Genomic DNA, 18,712 nt, shown 5'->3' on the forward strand with positions numbered 1-18,712 from the left:
AGTCTAGTCTATAGTCTAGTCTATAGTCTAGTATTAGTCTAGTCTATAGTCTAGTCTATAGTCTAGTCTATAGTCTAGTCTATAGTCTAGTCTATAGTCTAGTCTATAGTCTAGTCTATAGTCTAGTCTATAGTCTAGTCTATAGTCTAGTCTATAGTCTAGTCTATAGTCTAGTCTATAGTCTAGTCTATAGTCTAGTCTATAGTCTAGTCTATAGTCTAGTCTATAGTCTAGTCTATAGTCTAGTCTATAGTCTAGTCTATAGTCTAGTCTATAGTCTAGTCTATAGTCTAGTCTATAGTCTAGTCTATAGTCTAGTCTATAGTCTAGTCTATAGTCTAGTCTATAGTCAGTCTATAGTCTAGTCTGTAGTCTAGTCTATAGTCTAGTCTATAGTCTAGTCTATAGTCTAGTCTATAGTCTAGTCTATATTCTAGTCTGTAGTCTAGTCTATAGTCTAGTCTATAGTCTAGTCTATAGTCTAGTCCATTGTCTAGTCCATAGTCTAGTCTATAGTCTAGTCTATAGTCTAGTCTATAGTCTAGTCTATAGTCTAGTCTATAGTCTAGTCTATAGTCTAGTCTATAATCTAGTCTATAGTCTAGTCTATAGTCTAGTCTAAAGTCTAGTCTATAGTCAAATCTATAGTCTAGTCTATAGTCTAGTCCATAGTCTAGTCTATAGCCTAGTCTATAGTCTAGTCCATAGTCTAGTACATTATCTAGTCTATAGTCTAGTCTAGTCTATAGTCTAGTCTATAGTCTAGTCTATAGTCTATTCTATAGTCTAGTCCATAGTCAAGTCTATAGTCTAGTCTATAGACTAGTCTATAGGCTAGTCTATAGTCTAGTCTCTAGTATAGTCTCTAGTCTAGTCTCTAGTCTAGTCTCTAGTCTAGTCTCTAGTCTAGTCTTTAGTCCAGTCTATAGTCTAATATATAGTCTAGTCTAAGGTCTAGTCTATAGTCTAGTCTATAGTCTAGTCTATAGTCTAGTCTAGTCTAGTCTATAGTCTAGTCTATAGTCTAGTCTATAGTCTAGTCTATAGTCTAGTCTATAGTCTAGACTATAGTCTAGTCTATAGTCTAGTCTATAGTCTAGTCTATAGTCTAGTCTGTAGTCTAGTCTATAGTCTAGTCTATAGTCTAGTCTATAGTCTAGTCTATAGTCTAGTCTATAGTCTAGTCTATAGTCTAGTCTATAGTCTAGTCTATAGTCTAGTCTATAGTCTAGTCTATAGTCTAGTCTATAGTCTAGTCTATTAGTCTATAATCTAGTCTATAAGTCTAGTCTATAGTCTAGTCTATAGTCTAGTCTATAGTCTAGTCTATAGTCTAGTCTATAGTCTAGTCTATATGTCTAGTCTATAGTCTAGTCTAGTCTATAGTCTAGTCTATAGTCTAGTCTATAGTCTAGTCTATAGTCTAGTCTATTAGTCTAGTCTATAGTCTAGTCTATAGTCTAGTCTATAGTCTAGTTCTATAGTCTAGTCTATAGTCTAGTCTATAGTCTAGTCTATAGTCTAGTCTATAGTCTAGTCTATAGTCTAGTCTATAGTCTAGTCTATAGTCTAGTCTATAGTCTAGTCTATAGTCTAGTCTATAGTCTAGTCTATAGTCTAGTCTATAGTCTAGTCTATAGTCTAGTCTATAGTCTAGTCTATAGTCTAGTCTATAGTCTATAGTCTAGTCTATAGTCTAGTCTATAGTCTAGTCTATAGTCTAGTCTATAGTCTAGTCTATAGTCTAGTCTATAGTCTAGTCTATAGTCTAGTCTATAGTCTAGTCTATAGTCTAGTCTATAGTCTAGTCTATAGTCTAGTCTATAGTCTAGTCTATAGTCTAGTCTATAGTCTAGTCTATAGTCTAGTCTATAGTCTAGTCTATAGTCTAGTCTATAGTCTAGTCTATAGTCTAGTCTATAGTCTAGTCTATAGTCTAGTCTATAGTCTAGTCTATAGTCTAGTCTATAGTCTAGTCTATAGTCTAGTCTATAGTCTAGTCTATAGTCTAGTCTATAGTCTAGTCTATAGTCTAGTCTATAGTCTAGTCTATAGTCTAGTCTATAGTCTAGTCTATCTAGTCTATAGTCTAGTCTATAGTCTAGTCTATAGTCTAGTCTATAGTCTAGTCTGTAGTCTAGTCTATAGTCTAGTCTATAGTCTAGTCTATAGTCTAGTCTATAGTCTAGTCTATAGTCTAGTCTATATTCTAGTCTGTAGTCTAGTCTATAGTCTAGTCTATAGTCTAGTCTATAGTCTAGTCCATTGTCTAGTCCATAGTCTAGTCTATAGTCTAGTCTATAGTCTAGTCTAGTCTATAGTCTAGTCTATAGTCTAGTCTAGTAGTCTATAATCTAAGTCTAGTAGTCTATAGTCTAGTCTAAAGTCTAGTCTATAGTCAAATCTATAGTCTAGTCTATAGTCTAGTCCATAGTCTAGTCTATAGCCTAGTCTATAGTCTAGTCCATAGTCTAGTACATTATCTAGTCTATAGTCTAGTCTAGTCTATAGTCTAGTCTATAGTCTAGTCTATAGTCTATTCTATAGTCTAGTCCATAGTCAAGTCTATAGTCTAGTCTATAGACTAGTCTATAGGCTAGTCTATAGTCTAGTCTCTAGTATAGTCTCTAGTCTAGTCTCTAGTCTAGTCTCTAGTCTAGTCTCTAGTCTAGTCTTTAGTCCAGTCTATAGTCTAATATATAGTCTAGTCTAAGGTCTAGTCTATAGACTAGGCTATAGTCTAGTTTATAGAAAATTACTTTACCATTTTCTTATAAGTTAGTACCATTTTAAAAAAATCAATTTTCTATGCCTGGTCAAAAGATTTTTTTACTTTCTTAACTAATTTCTAAATTAAGTGGATTCCCTTAATATTAAGTACTATATATCGAAAACAATAACTGTTTGTCTGGCTCCCTTTTCCTCCGATTGTGTGGTTTAAAGAAAGTAAACTTTATGTTTATGTCTTAAAACAAACTTATGGTTTATGTTGTTGTCGTCGTCGTATTTTTTATACTATAAACATTTTTCTTCTACTTATTACATTTATAACATTTAAACATAAAACCACAATATTTTTTTTCTATATCTACCTCAACAACTTCTAATAATACCTTAAGTGAGTGAGCATTTATTGCAACGAAACTTTAGTATCAATGTTTGTTGATGCATTTTACACTAAAAATGCTTGAATAAGCAATTTAGTTTTAAGTTTGTAAAACTAATAATGATCATTAAGATCATTATTTACCACAGTATGTTCTAACATAAATTCTATTGTTGTTGTACCTGAACTTTGAAACCGGTTTAACTTAATCAAGCGACCCGATGAAAGATGCGCTTTATAGTTTTCATCTGCACTTCAAACAAAATGCACTCAAATGAATGTTACAATTTTTAAATAACAAAAACAAAAAGAAAGAAACTACAGCCATATAAAACAGACTAAGCTAATCTTTTAACCACAAATAAAAAAACATAAAATTACCGTTATATGTATCTGCTGGATGCACTCGAAAAAAAGAAGGAACCAACAGAAACAAAGCCAACCAGCTAAACTAATAGCATTTAATACTATTTTACTGAATTACGGTTAACAAAAAAGTCTATAGTCTAAACTCCAAAACAAAAACTAACCAGAGGGATCGAGCCAGCAACCAACTTTTAAACAATAAGTGAAAGGTCGTTCAATTGTTTCATAGCTGTTGATATTCTCTCCTGCTCTCTGGAGATCTTTATTAAAAAAGCAACATACATTTTTAACGGAAAGTTATGGTTTAAATAAACGTTTTTTTTTTTGTTTAAAGTTTAAACCAATAAACAAATTTTAAACTCGTAGCAGCTATTGTTTAGTGCAGTCGTATTTGGAAAATGTTAGTTGTTACAACTTTGTAATACTGTTGGTTATTAAAATTTATTTTTCAGTTGGTTAAGCGCATGTGCACAAGCTTTTTCTTTTAGGTTTTTCTTTTATTATATTCAAACATTTTTAGACCACAATTAGTTTTTGTTTTCTATGGTTTTTTAATAAATGCATTTTCATTTAATTACATATTAAAAATTTGAAGTTGTAACCAAGAAATGAAAAAAAAGCAAAATATTTAATGCTTTAATGATTTTAAAGCTGAATGCTTTGGGTTTATATTTTCACAAAGAATTGTATTAAGTTTTACAAGTTTAAATCGTTAAAATTGAGCAAACTATAACCGAATTACTATAGAATTGTCTTTAGAAGTGACGACTGATCTATAATCTCTCTACCATGTAGATCGTTCTATAATCTTTTAACTACAGATCAGTCTAAGAACTTTCTCTCACCGATCGTTCTATAGCATATCTCAACTATATATTTACAGTTCTCTAGACTTTAAATCGTTTCTCGTCCATAGATTAGTCTATAGTCTCTCTACAATGGATCATTCTATAGTCTATCGGCTATACATCAATGTATTGCCTCTCGACCATAGATTTTTCAAAAGTTACTCGACTAAATGTAGACTATAGATCGTTCTCTTGAATATAGATCCTTTGTAGTCTATCTACCATGAAGATCGTTATATTATCTTTTGATTATAGATCAGGTTATCACAACTATAGATCAGTATATATTCTCTGGGCTATAAATCGTTTCTTGCTCATACATTAGACTATAGCCTCTCTACAGTGGATCGTTCTGTAGTCTCACAACTATAGATCAGTCTATAGTCTATATAGTATTCCGACTATAGATTGTTTAATTTTCTTTCGATTATAGACCGTTCTATAGTCTTTGGACTTTAGATCGTTGAATAGCCTCTAAACTATAGATCGTTCAAAAGTTACTCGACTATATGTAGAAGATCATATCAATCATTCCACATTCTTTCGTTTTCTTGAATCTCTTGAATATAGATCTTTTTAGTCTATCTACCATGAAGATCGTTATATTATCTTTTGATTATAGGTTATCTCAACTATAGATCAGTATATAATCTCTAGGCTATAAATCGTTTCTTGCTCATACATTAGTCTATAGTCTCTTTATAGTGGATCGTTCTGTAGTCTCACTACAATAGATCAGTCTATAGTCTATATAGTGTCCCGACTATAGATCGTTCAATAATCTTTCGAATATAGATCGTTCTATAGTCTTTTGACTTTAGATCGTTGTATTGATAATATCTCGACTATAAACCGATCTGCAGTATCTTAACTATATAAATTTCTTTAATTTCTAAACTATAGATCGGCCTATAGTCTCTCGATTATAGATCGTTATATAGTTTCTCGACCACAGATTTTCTATTTCAGTCAATAAAAGACATATATAAATTGTTCTTTTGACTATTTATCCGGAAACTATAGATCTCGACTGTAAATCGTTCTATTGTTTTTTTAAAGATCGTTCTCCCTACTACAACCATCTATAGTTTCTCGACTATTTCTGTAGTTTTTCGACTACAGATCAGTCTATAGTTTCTCGACTATAGATCAGTCTATAGTATCCCTACTACAACCCTTTTTGAAGTCCATCGAGTATAGATTGTTCTACAGTCTCTCCATTAGAGATCAGTCTGTAGTCTATCGGGAGCAGATCAGTCTACAGTCTCTCGAATATAGATCTGTAAGTAGTATATAGACTATAAATCGGTCTATAGAAGAGCCTAAAGTCTCCCAACTATCGATCAGTCTATAGCCTCTCAAATACTGATCAGTCTTTAGGCTTTTGACCATAGATCAGTCTATAGTTTCCCAACATTTATTGTTCTTTAATCGAGAGAATATATTTTTTTTAATAGAAAAAGTAAATTAATCAATTGTCACTTGGAAATATTTATTCAATATCTTTGTTACATATAACTGATTGAATCAGATTGTGACACTGATTACTATTAAAAATCAATAAAGCTTTACAAAATTATCTAAGTATGATAAAATAAAACGACTAAGTGTCTACAACACCCTTATTTGCAATTCATTATTGCAACATTTATTTGCCAAAAATTTTATTGGCTCTTGTTCAGAAATTATTGTGAAAAATGTAAAGACAATAAAATCCTTATCACTCTTTAGATAAGATTGTTTTATATCGTAACATATATGTATTTATTATTTATCAGATTTTTATATACAAGTATTTTCAATCAATATAAATCATATCATTATCAATTTACGCCCGCAAACTGAGGACAGGCGGGCTGCTTAACTATTTGTTATAAATAAATATTGATATCATGTTATTTTACTTATGTGAATTAGTTCATTCTTGCTTTTATCAGTTTTCCAGTGAAATTGTGTTTTTTTTTTTTTGCAGATATTGATTTAACCCTCTTTAGAAATTAATCATGATGTCACACGTTTTGCAAAAAAATTAAACTTTGAAAATGAAATGAATTTCATATGATCGTTTTTATGAAATACTTAAATGCGTTTTGTGATAAGTACGATTATTTGAGCTCAAGACTATTGGCACAGATAGTAGACGTTAGTGTTTACTTTTTTATGATTCTTATTTGCTGTTTTCATTTATAATCAGAAAAACAAATGTTGACTTTTTAATGAAGTTTCCTGACCTACACTCTTTATTGCCACGTTATGTTTGCATAAAGAAGAAGTTTTTATGGAAGTGGTTGATCTAGCAAAAGATCAGCCTAGATCTTCCTAGGCTATAGATCAGTCTATTTTCGCTAGACTATAGATCCGTCTGTACTTTCTGCTATACTCCAGATTAGTCAATTGTCTTTAGACTTTTGATCTCTCGACTAATGATCAATCTGCAGACTTTGGTCTATAGATCAGTTTATAGATAACAGATCAGTCTATAGACTAATGATCAGTCTGTAGTATTCTCTAGAAGATAGATATGTAAAACAATCTCTACGATGTATATAGTGGAGATTGACCCATTACCCCATTAAATTGATCTTCATCTCTCGACTAATGATCAATCTGCAGACTTTGGCCTATAGATCAGTTTATAGATAACAGATCAGTCTGTAGACTAATGATCAGTCTGTACTATTCTCTAGAAGATAGATATGTAAAACAATCTCTACGATGTATATAGTGGAGATTGACCCTTTACCACATTAAATTGATCTTCATATAAAATGCTAAACCTGCAACCGTGTCCTACCCATAAAAAACTTTAATCTGACAAATTATGTGTTAATTTCACTCTTGGCTATTTCGTCCACAAAATGATCAATGATCATCCCTGGCCAGTCTTTGTCATTCATTATGCTCATATAAATATTTAGGAACGAATAGATCTTCTTCACTTTGCGTTCTTCTTTTTTTCTGTAAGACAGTTAAGGCGTGTGTAATAAATCATCATCATGATGTTCATAATTTTTGAGTTTTTCTCTTCATTTGTCTTCAGCCTTTAATGAGGGAAGTCAAAATGTACAGCGAATGGCTTAAGACAATATTTTATAATCTTTGACTTTAATCAGTTGCTGTTGTTTTTCTCTTTCTACTTTATTCAAGATCTTTAAAGTATTACACAAACATTAATATAAAAAAAAAACTCTTTTTTGCCTTATTCTATAAGTATCTTGTGCGTATAATTTAAAAATATGTTTTGTATATAAAAATCTCGTTAAATAAAAAGTTTATTAAATGCCTCATTAAGATTATGAAATATTTATGTTTGAAATATGTTTTCACTAGTAGTGACAAGCAGCAAAAGAAATGATGAATTGTATAATTTTCGGATTCATTTTCATTATGACTTTTTATTTTATAAATGGTTGTTGTAATTGGATGCTTGTTGAGCGAGATCACTCATTAAGAAGTTGTGAGAGAAGAGTTAATTTGAATTGGAAAATTTTCCCATAGTCGAGATAGTAAGGAGAACTTTGTGATTATATTGGTTCTCGCTATAGGTACATAGATCAGGGAGTAAAAAAGTCTCTAGGCATAAGATCAGTCTGTAGTCTTTCAGGTATAGATCAGTCTGTAGTCTTTTGACTATAGATCAAGTTGTAGTCACTCAATTGTCCCATTAATATCAATCAGTATGCGGTCTCTCTCTACTATAGATTACTTGTAATATTTAACTATTGATCAGTCTACTATTTTGTCTATAGATCACCGGATTATAAAATAGTATGTTACTCTCAACTATAAATCAGTCGATCATATATCGGTCTTTATTCTCTAGATTATAGATCAGTCTGTGGTCTTTCGACATTCGACAAAGGATCAGTCATTAATCTCTCGTTTGGTAAAGATTAGTCAATAGTTCCTTAATTATAGATCATTCTGTATATCAAGCTATTCCCTCTAAATTATCTTACGAATATCGAACAGTATGAAGTCTCTCTGCTATAGATCACGCTTAGTCTCCGGATTATAGAAAAATCTGTAAACTCTCGACTATAAATAGGTCTAGAGTCTCAAATATAGAAAAGTATGTAGTCTCTTTACTATGGACTAGTTTGTAGTCTCCACATCTATAGTGTCTCTACATCTGCACAATTTCGACTATGTATCGATCACAGAACTGTAGACGCAAGATTATAGATCAGTCGTCGACTATAGAAAGTAGAAAGATCAGTCAGTATTATATCGATTATAGATTAGTTTCTAGTCTCTCGTCTAGAGATCAGTCCGTAGTTTAACTATAGATCATCCTAAAGATCTTTCGACTAAAGATCTTTTTTGAATCTTCAGACAACAGATCAATCTTTTGACTATAGAAATATCTGTAGTCTACGGAGAATAGAATAATCTATTATTTCGCGACTATAAATAATCTGCATAACGATCATAGATCGATCTGTAATTTCTCGAATACAGAAATGTCTGTAGTCTCTTTACTATGGATCAGTCAATTATATCTGTACTTTTACAACCATGTATCGATCATAGATCAATCTGTAGTCTTTACATTGCAGACCAGTCTTCGACTATAGATCAGAACATAATCACTACTTTATAGTCTTCTCATCATAGATCATAAATCGATCTGTAGTCTCTCAAATACAGACAAGTTTATAGTCTATTATGGATCAGTCTGTAGTCTCCACATCTGTAGTCTCTATATCTATATCGATCATAGATCAACCTGCATTCTTTAGAATGTAGATCAGTCTTCGACTATGGATCAGAACATAATCTCAACTTTATAGTATGCCTGTCTCTCTGTCGATCAGTCTGTATTCTGTCGATTATTACATAGATCAGTTTCTAGTCTTTCCTCTATAGATCAGTCTGTAGGCTTTAGGTTTTAGATAAGTCTGAAACTATTTGACTATAGATCACCCTGTTTCCATGTTTCGACTAAAGATCATTCTTTAATCTCTTGACTATAGATCTCCCACTTAAGTTTCTGTTATCTCTAGAGTCTAGACTATAGATCAGTCAGTAGTCCGTTGAGATTTTAATCAAAATCAAATTATTTTAAATACAATTTTTTACTAAAAAAATCAAATTTTTCTAAAAATTAAGTTTTTTAAAATTTGTACTAAAAATTAAGTTTTTTGCTAAAAAATCTAATTTTTCACTAAAAAAAACAATTTTTGACCAAAAATCAAAATTTCCACTTAAAATCCAATTTTTCAACAAAAATCTAAATTTTCATTAAAAATTTTCACTAAAAATTCAATTTTTCAACAAAAATCAAAATTTTCACTTAAAATCATATTTTTTACAAAAAAATCTAAATTTTCTAAAAATTAAGTTTTTTAAAATTTGAAATAAAAATTAAATTTTTTGCTAAAAATCTAATTTTTCACTACAAATACAATTTTTTGCCAAAAATCAAAATTTTCACTTAAAATTCAATTTTTCACCAAAAATCAAAATTTTCACAAAAAATCCAATTTTTCACCAACAATCAAAATTTTCAGTAAAAATTCAATTTTTCACCAAAAATCAAAATTTTCACTAAAATCATATTTTTTAAAAAAATCAAATTTTTCTAAAAATTAAGTTTTTTAAAATTTGTACTAAAAATTAGTTTTTTGCTAAAAATCAAATTTTTCTAAAAATTAAGTTTTTTAAAATTATTACTAAAAATTAAGTTTTTTGCTAAAAATCAAATTTTTCACTACAAATACAATTTTTTACCAAAAATCAAAATTTTCACTTAAAATCCAATTTTCAACCAAAAATCAAAATTTTCACAAAAAATCAAAATTTTCACTAAAATTAAAATTTTCACTAAAAATCCAATTTTTCACTAAAAAATCAATAAGAAAAACAATTATTCAACGATAATACAATTATTCCCTAAAAGTTAAAATTTTCACAAGAAAACCGATTTTGTTAAGAACTTAATGTTCAATTCGATTATGAGAACTTCCCATTAACCCCTTCATGATTGATTAATTTTAGGCTCCAATGAAATTATGTCTCAAATCAACCAAAAGAATCATATTTACTTATTCAACTTAAAATATGATTACTTGTTCAAAATTCTTTTAAAACTGCCATTATTTGTCATCTCTATTGATGTTGTAAATAGACCACAAATTATTTCATGGTTGTAACAACTCGAGTATGTGAAAAAAACAAAATTCAACACAAAACTACAACAATTATCACCATGACAAGAAAGTGTTAATTATTTTAAGTCTCTAGAATCTGTGAAAAGTTTTTGTTTGAACACAAAGTAGAAAGAAATTTTCTTTTTTTTTTTTTTTCTTTCAAATCGAATAATTCTTATTGTTGCGTCATTTTGTAATTTAAACTAAAGTGAGGAAAAAATCCAAATTTTTACTATTTGTAGAGAATTTTACAAAGCTTTTTTATTCACGGTGCCCTAATTTTAGTTTTATTGATAAAAAATTTAGGGAAATAATTATTTTTAGATTAAGTTTTGTGTAAAAATTTGTAAAATTTGTTTGTTAAGTCTGCGGTAGTCCAAATTAATTAGAGGATGCTTAAATGAGCAGTTTTTTTTTGGAGTAGAAGATTATAGGTGAGGAAATGCTTGTTTGTAGGTAAAAAAAGTAAGAAAATTTATTAAAGTTCTTTTGAGTCTAGCGTAAGCTTTTTTATTTCAAATAATTAATTGTTAAGCGGTTCATTTGTGTGGTCTTATAATAAGCTTAATAATGTAATATGATACTTAACATAATTTGATTTAATTAGCTTTAGGAAATAATCTGGAAAAAGCTATATGTATTACAAAGTTAATTTTAAATAGCTTCCGGTAAAAATGAGTAGGTAACTTAGATCATTAATTAATCACAAGCAGAAGTATTTTTTTACAATTTAAACTTCAAAAGCTTGCTGTAAGCTTTAGATGTAACCCTGCTTAAAAGTGTAACTGTGTATCGACGTTCAAAGTTTAGTTTAGGACAAATTTAAGGTGATCTTTGATCAAAATTCAAGTTCTAGAATTAGTCATATATACTACATCGGTACCTAAAATCACTACTAATCCACGTACTACAATAGTAATCCAGGTACTAGCATATGACATTAACAGAGTTTTAGTATACGAATAATTATCAAATCATTTCAAAATTATGTGACAAAATGTATTGTAAATTTTATTTAAAAACTTGGAAATTATGCTCGTAACAACAACATTTACCGCTAAATTGAATTCCTAAAATATTGATATTAATTTGTTTTTCCAACTCCTCATTACAGACATTCAATTGTGGACAATAACTCAGTTAGAGATTTCGTATGGTTTCATAGATCAAGCAACTATTACAGCAACTACTTCTACTATAGCAGCAGCAACAACAATTTCTTGTACAACAATTGCTACTTTACCAGATGCTGATGATGATTATTATTGTTGTTTGAAGAGATAAAAACAACCGCCGCTAATAATTGTAATGATTGGTAAATGGAATAACGGCATGTTAAAAAGAAATTAAGAGGAAACAATATTAAAGTAAGTTATTTTTTACTTCATTTTCTTTGTTTTTTTAGTTTTCTTTGTTTTCATAGCAGATATTTTTGAAATTGTTTGCTTTTCTTTTGCTTTAGTTTACGATTTGTATCGGGAAAATCTTTAAACGTAACAGTGGTTTTGGTGTTAGGATAAGTTTGCGAAAGGTGAAATTGTAAACTTTTAACTAACTTAATTTCAGCTTAAATAACCTCTTTTTATGGTCTGGTACTAGAACTGAACTAGAACTGAACTAGAACTGAACTAGAACTGAACTAGAACTGAACTAGAACTGAACTAGAACTGAACTAGAACTGAACTAGAACTGAACTAGAACTGAACTAGAACTGAACTAGAACTGAACTAGAACTGAACTAGAACTGAACTAGAACTGAACTAGAACTGAACTAGAACTGAACTAGAACTGAAATAGAACTGAACAAGAACTGAATTATAACTGAACTAGAACAGAACTAGAACTGAACTAGAACTGAACTAGAACTAGAACTAGAACTGAACTAGAACTAGAACTGAACTAGAACTGAACTAGAACTGAACTGAACTAGAATGAACTAGAACTGAACTAGAACTGAACTAGAACTGAACTAGAACTGAACTAGAACTGAACTAGAAACTGAACTAGAACTGAACTAGAACTGAACTAGAACTGAACTAGAACTGAAACTAGAACTGAACTAGAACTGAACTAGAACTGAACTAGAACTGAACTAGAACTGAACTAGAACTGAACTAGAACTGAACTAGAACTGAACTAGAACTGAACTAGAACTGAACTAGAACTGAACTAGAACTGAACTAGAACTGAACTAGAACTGAACTAGAACTGAACTAGAACTGAACTAGAACTGAACTAGAACTGAACTAGAACTGAACTAGAACTGAACTAGAACTGAACAGAACTGAACTAGAACTGAACTAGAACTGAACTAGAACTGAACTAGAACTGAACTAGAACTGAACTAGAACTGAACTAGAACTGAACTATGAACTAGAACTGAACTAGAACTGAACTAGAACTGAACTAGAACTGAACTAGAACTGAACTAGAACTGAACTAGAACTGAACTAGAACTGAACTAGAACTGAACTAGAACTGAACTAGAACTGAACTAGAACTGAACTAGAACTGAACTAGAACTGAACTAGAACTGAACTAGAACTGAACTAGAACTGAACTAGAACTGAACTAGAACTGAACTAGAACTGAACTAGAACTGAACTAGAACTGAACTAGAACTGAACTAGAACTGAACTAGAACTGAACTAGAACTGAACTAGAACTGAACTAGAACTAGAACTGAACTAGAACTGAACTAGAACTGAACTAGAACTGAACTAGAACTGAACTAGAACTGAACTAGAACTGAACTAGAACTGAACTAGAACTGAACTAGAACTGAACTAGAACTGAACTAGAACTGAACTAGAACTGAACTAGAACTGAACTAGAACTGAACTAGAACTGAACTAGAACTGAACTAGAACTGAAATAGAACTGAAATAGAACTGAAATAGAACTGAACTAGAACTGAACTAGAACTGAACTAAAACTGAACTAAAACTGAACTAGAAATGAACTAGAATTGAACTGAAATAAAACTGAACTTCAACTAGAACTCGACTAGAACTAAACCAGAACTGAACTAGAACTGTAACTGAACTAGAAATTAACTGAAACTGAATTAAAACTGAATTAGAACTTAACTCGAACTGAGCCTTTGTTTATAGATTAGGAAGTACTTTTAAGATTTCCATTTTCTAATCCAAAACCACTGTACGCTTAAAACAAATTTATAACAATAATAATAACAATTTCCCCAACATGTATGCACATGTACATGCATGCCTATAATCAACACATTTTCAAATTAACTTAAATTAACTCTTTGCCACTCTTTACAGCTTCTCACACACAGGAAATACGGAATACATTTGGAAGATTCAATGCACTTCATTATAAGCCAAACAAACTCTTTAGCATTTCCTCCTCCTCCTTCAACTCAAACCCAAACTCCAATTCCATCTCTATCAACATCACCCAGCAAAACTTTTAATTCCCCACAAAACACCTTCGAAGCGTCATGTCAGAACCAGTCAGCAATGATGTTAGCACTGAATCATTATGTACAGTTATAGAAACGAGCAGTAACGAATATTTATCGAATAAACTTAAAGATCCCCTCAAAAGTATATCATTAGAATCGTTAGATACGAACAAACGTAATTCATTCAACGAATCGCAGACCATAAATCACAAAAGTAACGGTTGTCTGCGCAACAGTTCACTGGATGAAGGCTGTGATACAGATGCCACAGATCGTTCATTTAATACGACAGAAGAGGAAGACGGTGGCAGTAAGAAAGAGGTGAAAACAAAACTTAAGAAATCGGTTTCTTTTGATCCGAATGATGAGAAAATTAGGAAATTTATTACGGGCGAACCAATTGTCGATCAGCAGAATCCATTTAAAACCAATGGTTATTTGAGCAACGGCAACGCTAAGCGAAAGGAGAAGAAAACTCCTCCACCCGTGCCAGCCAAACGTTCTACTTTAAGTGTACGCAAGACTGTAACCCAACAGCTAAGGGAACGTGAGCGTGAAAAGGAAAAAGAAAGAGAACGTTTGAAAAACGAGGCTAATAATCGTAAGAGTAACGGCATTATCAAATCCCCCTCGGATGAGTTTGTTACCACAGAAGAGGTGTTAAAACAATCGAAATATGTTAAAACTTATATAAAAAATCCTGATCCATATTTTGTCTATGACCCCACAGTATTAGCAAGAATTAAATTTGAGGAATTAAGAGAAATAGCTTTAAAAAAGCCACCAAAGAAATTACCACAAAACGCTAAGGAACAGCAACGCGATAGATTTAAAGATTTGAAAAATCGACAAATCGACATTAAACCCAAACTGCCCTTGGCATTTAAGAAATGCTCCAAGCCTAATTATCCCGAATTATCAGATTTGAAAATTAAAACCGGCACTGATCTCGAAGACAGCCTTTACAATCCCTTGGAAGTAAGCAAGAATGCCAAGAAATTTGATGAAAGAGTAAAGAAATTACATATTTCATCCGATGATGATTTAGATGAAATAGAAGAACCTTTAACAAAAAGTGAATCCAGTGATGACAATAATATGATCATGAGCCAGGTGAAAAGCAAAGAAGAACAAGAAGAAAAAATGCCACAAAACGAGGAGGGTAACTTAAGTCGAGAACCTTCTCCACCACCACAAGGTACATTTACCAATACCATTAAATCGAAAGAATTTCAAGAATATCTAGAGAAAAAAGGTTTAACCTTAATACCCAAAAAGATACCCAACGGTGCCCAAAACATGTATGCCAAACCACAATCCACTACTATTAAACAGATCAGCTTTAAAGCTGAACCCGAGCGTATACACTTTTCGCATGGTCTCGACTCGGTAGATGGCGCTGACAATAATCGTAAACCTTCGGTATTTCAAAGATTATTGGCCAATAGTATTTTTGCTTCACGCAGAAAGACCACACCGAAAGAACCTCAACCTAATCCTAAAACGGTGTATGATTTTAATAAACCCAATAATTATCAAGAAAATGGTTCTATAAAACCCATTAAGAGAGTGGTATTGGAAAGACAAAGTTTCCATGGTCGTCCCAAAACGGGCAATCTCTTAAGTCCAGCCGAAGCTTTGGAATTGAAACAACAAATGGAAAGATCCCGTAAAAGTTATGCCAGCGGTGATAATCTTTCGGTTTCCATCTCAAGTGCTTTAACAGATGCTGAAAATAATGAAAACAATGGTTCTACTGACAACCCCTCTACCAATAAACCCCACAATCCTACCCTAACCCCAGGCTTAAGACGTAAGGAATTGCAAATTAAAACCATAGCAAAACCACCACGCAGAACTCTTTCAAGGGAGCGCATGAATAAGCATGAAGCCAATCATAAGACGGTGTTGAACGAAAGACCTACTACGGTTAACAACAATCTATATACATTACCACGTGAAAATCCACAAAAGAATGATACGAATTTTCGACGTTCTTTGGAACGACAAAGTATGATACCCAAAAGAACCCAACAAACTGCCGATAGGCAACAGGTGTTCCCCAGATCTTCATCTATGGATCGCAATGAGATTTTAAGAAGAAATGCTGCAAGAGTACAACAACAGAGATCGAATAGTGTTACGGGTGATACACTGCTGGCACCTGCACCCATTACTACACGAACCAAGGAAAATCTCAAAGAAACTTCATTTCCGGTTAATGAGGGCCCGACTATGACCTCAACACCCATTAGAGATGGTCAAGTGCCCAGAATGACAGAATCCAAAACTATATCTCCCATATCCTCTATACCCAAAAAAGCCTCACAGTTGGGTGTGTATGTCGATCAGCAGGAATGGGAAAAGTTAAGAGCTATTAAGGAGCAAACCGATAAAGAATTGTACTTTAGAGTAATGCAACAGCAACAGAAATTGCAGCAACAACAACAACAGCAGCAAGCCCAAGCTACCATGGGTCAGCCTCCCATAAGCGATAAACAATTAGAAAATATTTATGAACATTTACCCGGAGGTTCCCAGGTGCGTTTGGCGCCCCAAAATGATGGCAGCTTTACAAGAGGCTCTCCTCAGCGCAATACCTTTTCGGGAGTAATACGCTCCAACAATAGGCAGGTGAAGATAATTGATGGCAAACCCATAGTGGGCAATGAACCCTTAACTACCCAACAAACTTTGCAAAATACACCTACACGCTGTCAAAGTGTCTTAGATGGCATGATACAGACCCAAGCCAATACAAAACGAGGCTATGAAAGTGAAACGCCCGAAACCCCAGTGGTCTTGAGAAGAAAACCAGATGAGACCGCCCAGCCCACAAGACGCATAGGTGGTCTTTTAACTAGGGAAGAAATTTTGCAGAAAATTAAGGAGTTTTGCCGCAAATCCCTTAACAAAACACCCACAAACCAACCAAATCCGCCGCTACAATCGATATATGAAAAACAGCCCACAGATCTTTCTCCAGTATCATATGTCTCCGTAGAGACACACCAAAGGCCAGCTTCGAGAATGTATGCCGCTCCACAGGTGCCTCAGCGTATGCACAGCTTGCCCACAACCGCTGGAGGCGGACATTTTGTTCCTATTGCCCAAGAAATTGTCACCGATCCCAATACGAATTCACCCATTTATGCTCATGTAGTGAAACGTGGCAGTTTACAGTCCAATCAATCGGAATTGTATGAAATTCCTCAACGTACACTGGTGGCCGCAGGGCAACCTACCCAATATTTAGTGAGAAGAGAACCAGAATTGAAACCGGTTTACATAAGACAAGGAACTTTACACAGACCCGAAAGTGCCTTTTCCCCAGCGGCCACACAATATATTTTAGTCGATGGAGACAAATTGCAACCAGCACAAATTATAACAGCCTATCCACAGAATGAATTATATGCCCAGCCACAATATATAAGACCCCATCAGCTGCAAAATATGCCTGGTGCTGCTTATGGTTATATAACGGTAAGAGAGCCGGTGCTACACCAGCAACAGCATCCGCAACAACTGCAACAGCAACATCAAATTATACGTCCCCGTTTGCACGACGGTCGTAGTACTCCATTGATACTTGATCGTAGTTCAAGTCAACAAGTGAGTCAAATCTATTGGACGCCCCAACATCAGAGACTACAACATACCCAGCAGGCTGGACTATTAACCGATCAGATTAGTCCACGTTACGCTCTCAAACAGTCTTATGTGATGTCAAGTCCCCAACAGCAACAGCAGCTACAACAACAACAACAAAATCGTGCTACACCAACAATAATGATGCTACAGCAAACCCCACAACAACCACAACATTCACCATTGCAGCTTACCAGTGGCAGCAGCAATAACATTCCAACACAACAACGTCAGTATTCACCCATTATAAGGGAAACTACACCAAACCAACAACAACAACAATATCTGCAATTACAACTTAACAATAAACCACAACAACCACAAATACAAGAAATCAGCACATCGCATACAGTACGAAGACAAAGTCCCGCTTTTGATTGGGAAAGCGGTTCGGAGGCGGGAGAGGTGCAAAGAATCATGGAGAAGCAACAACAAAATGGTGAGTTAAAACGTACAACACTGTTAAGGAATTTGAGGCTGAAAATGGCACGTTTAGTTGGCAACACTAGAAAGTAGTTTAGTTACTAATAAAATGAAAAGAAAAATACAAATACAAAAATTTCAATTTAACTAATTAATAATAAAGAAAATAAAGTGCTATGTTTATTTTTAAGTTTAAAACTAAATAACTAATAACTTACTAATAACGATTCTATGGTTTAATAACTAAAACTTAAGCATGTTTGAATAAAATTTAATTATAGGTTTTTTGTTTGCTCCCTCCCCTAATTACTAATAACAAATTTCCAATGTTCGAAATAAAATTTTGTTACATTGTTAAATAATAAAATTACTTTAAATAAAGTTTTTTTTTTGGTATAACGAAATATTAATAAAATAAAACTGGGTTTCTTTTATTGTTGGTGTATTTTTGTCTATTTTTTACACTATTTCAAAATTAACTGCTCTTTCCCGTTTAATTTTTTTTTTTTTTTGAATACTACTAATTTTTACAACTGTGTGCAATAGAATACTTCCATTTGCATAACTGTTAATAGTCTCCACTAGCTAATACAATTTTTATCTAGATGGCAATATTGTCCGGGTTTAAAAAGTTGCCATTTTATATGACTGATGCTGCCATAGAATTTAGCATAAATCTTTTAAAAAGGGAGAGATGACTATCTAGTGTTGCCATTCATTTTATCTAAGACACAAA

General features: G+C 32.6%; 1 protein-coding gene across 4 annotated transcripts in view; it reads left to right on the plus strand.

The window, feature by feature from the left end:
* The window catches only part of LOC119602427, a 136,298-nt gene that overhangs the window by 107,846 nt on the left and 9,740 nt on the right, over positions 1–18,712 (plus strand). For 3 of the 4 annotated variants that reach the window (XM_037953939.1, XM_037953938.1, XM_037953940.1), the window contains exons 2-3: positions 11,587–11,839; positions 13,760–18,389. In XM_037953939.1, coding sequence (XP_037809867.1) covers positions 13,939–18,069 — 4,131 coding nt within the window. In that variant the 5' untranslated portion in view covers positions 11,587–11,839; positions 13,760–13,938 and the 3' untranslated portion in view covers positions 18,070–18,389. Of the gene's footprint in view, positions 1–11,586; positions 11,840–13,759; positions 18,390–18,712 lie in introns of those variants that run through there. The other variant, XM_037953941.1, reaches the window with a different exon arrangement.

This window comes from Lucilia sericata, unplaced genomic scaffold, assembly GCF_015586225.1.
Source record: "Lucilia sericata isolate MDLA Ls3-8-SP2 unplaced genomic scaffold, ASM1558622v1 Contig000231F_arrow, whole genome shotgun sequence".
NCBI lineage: Eukaryota > Metazoa > Arthropoda > Insecta > Diptera > Calliphoridae > Lucilia > Lucilia sericata.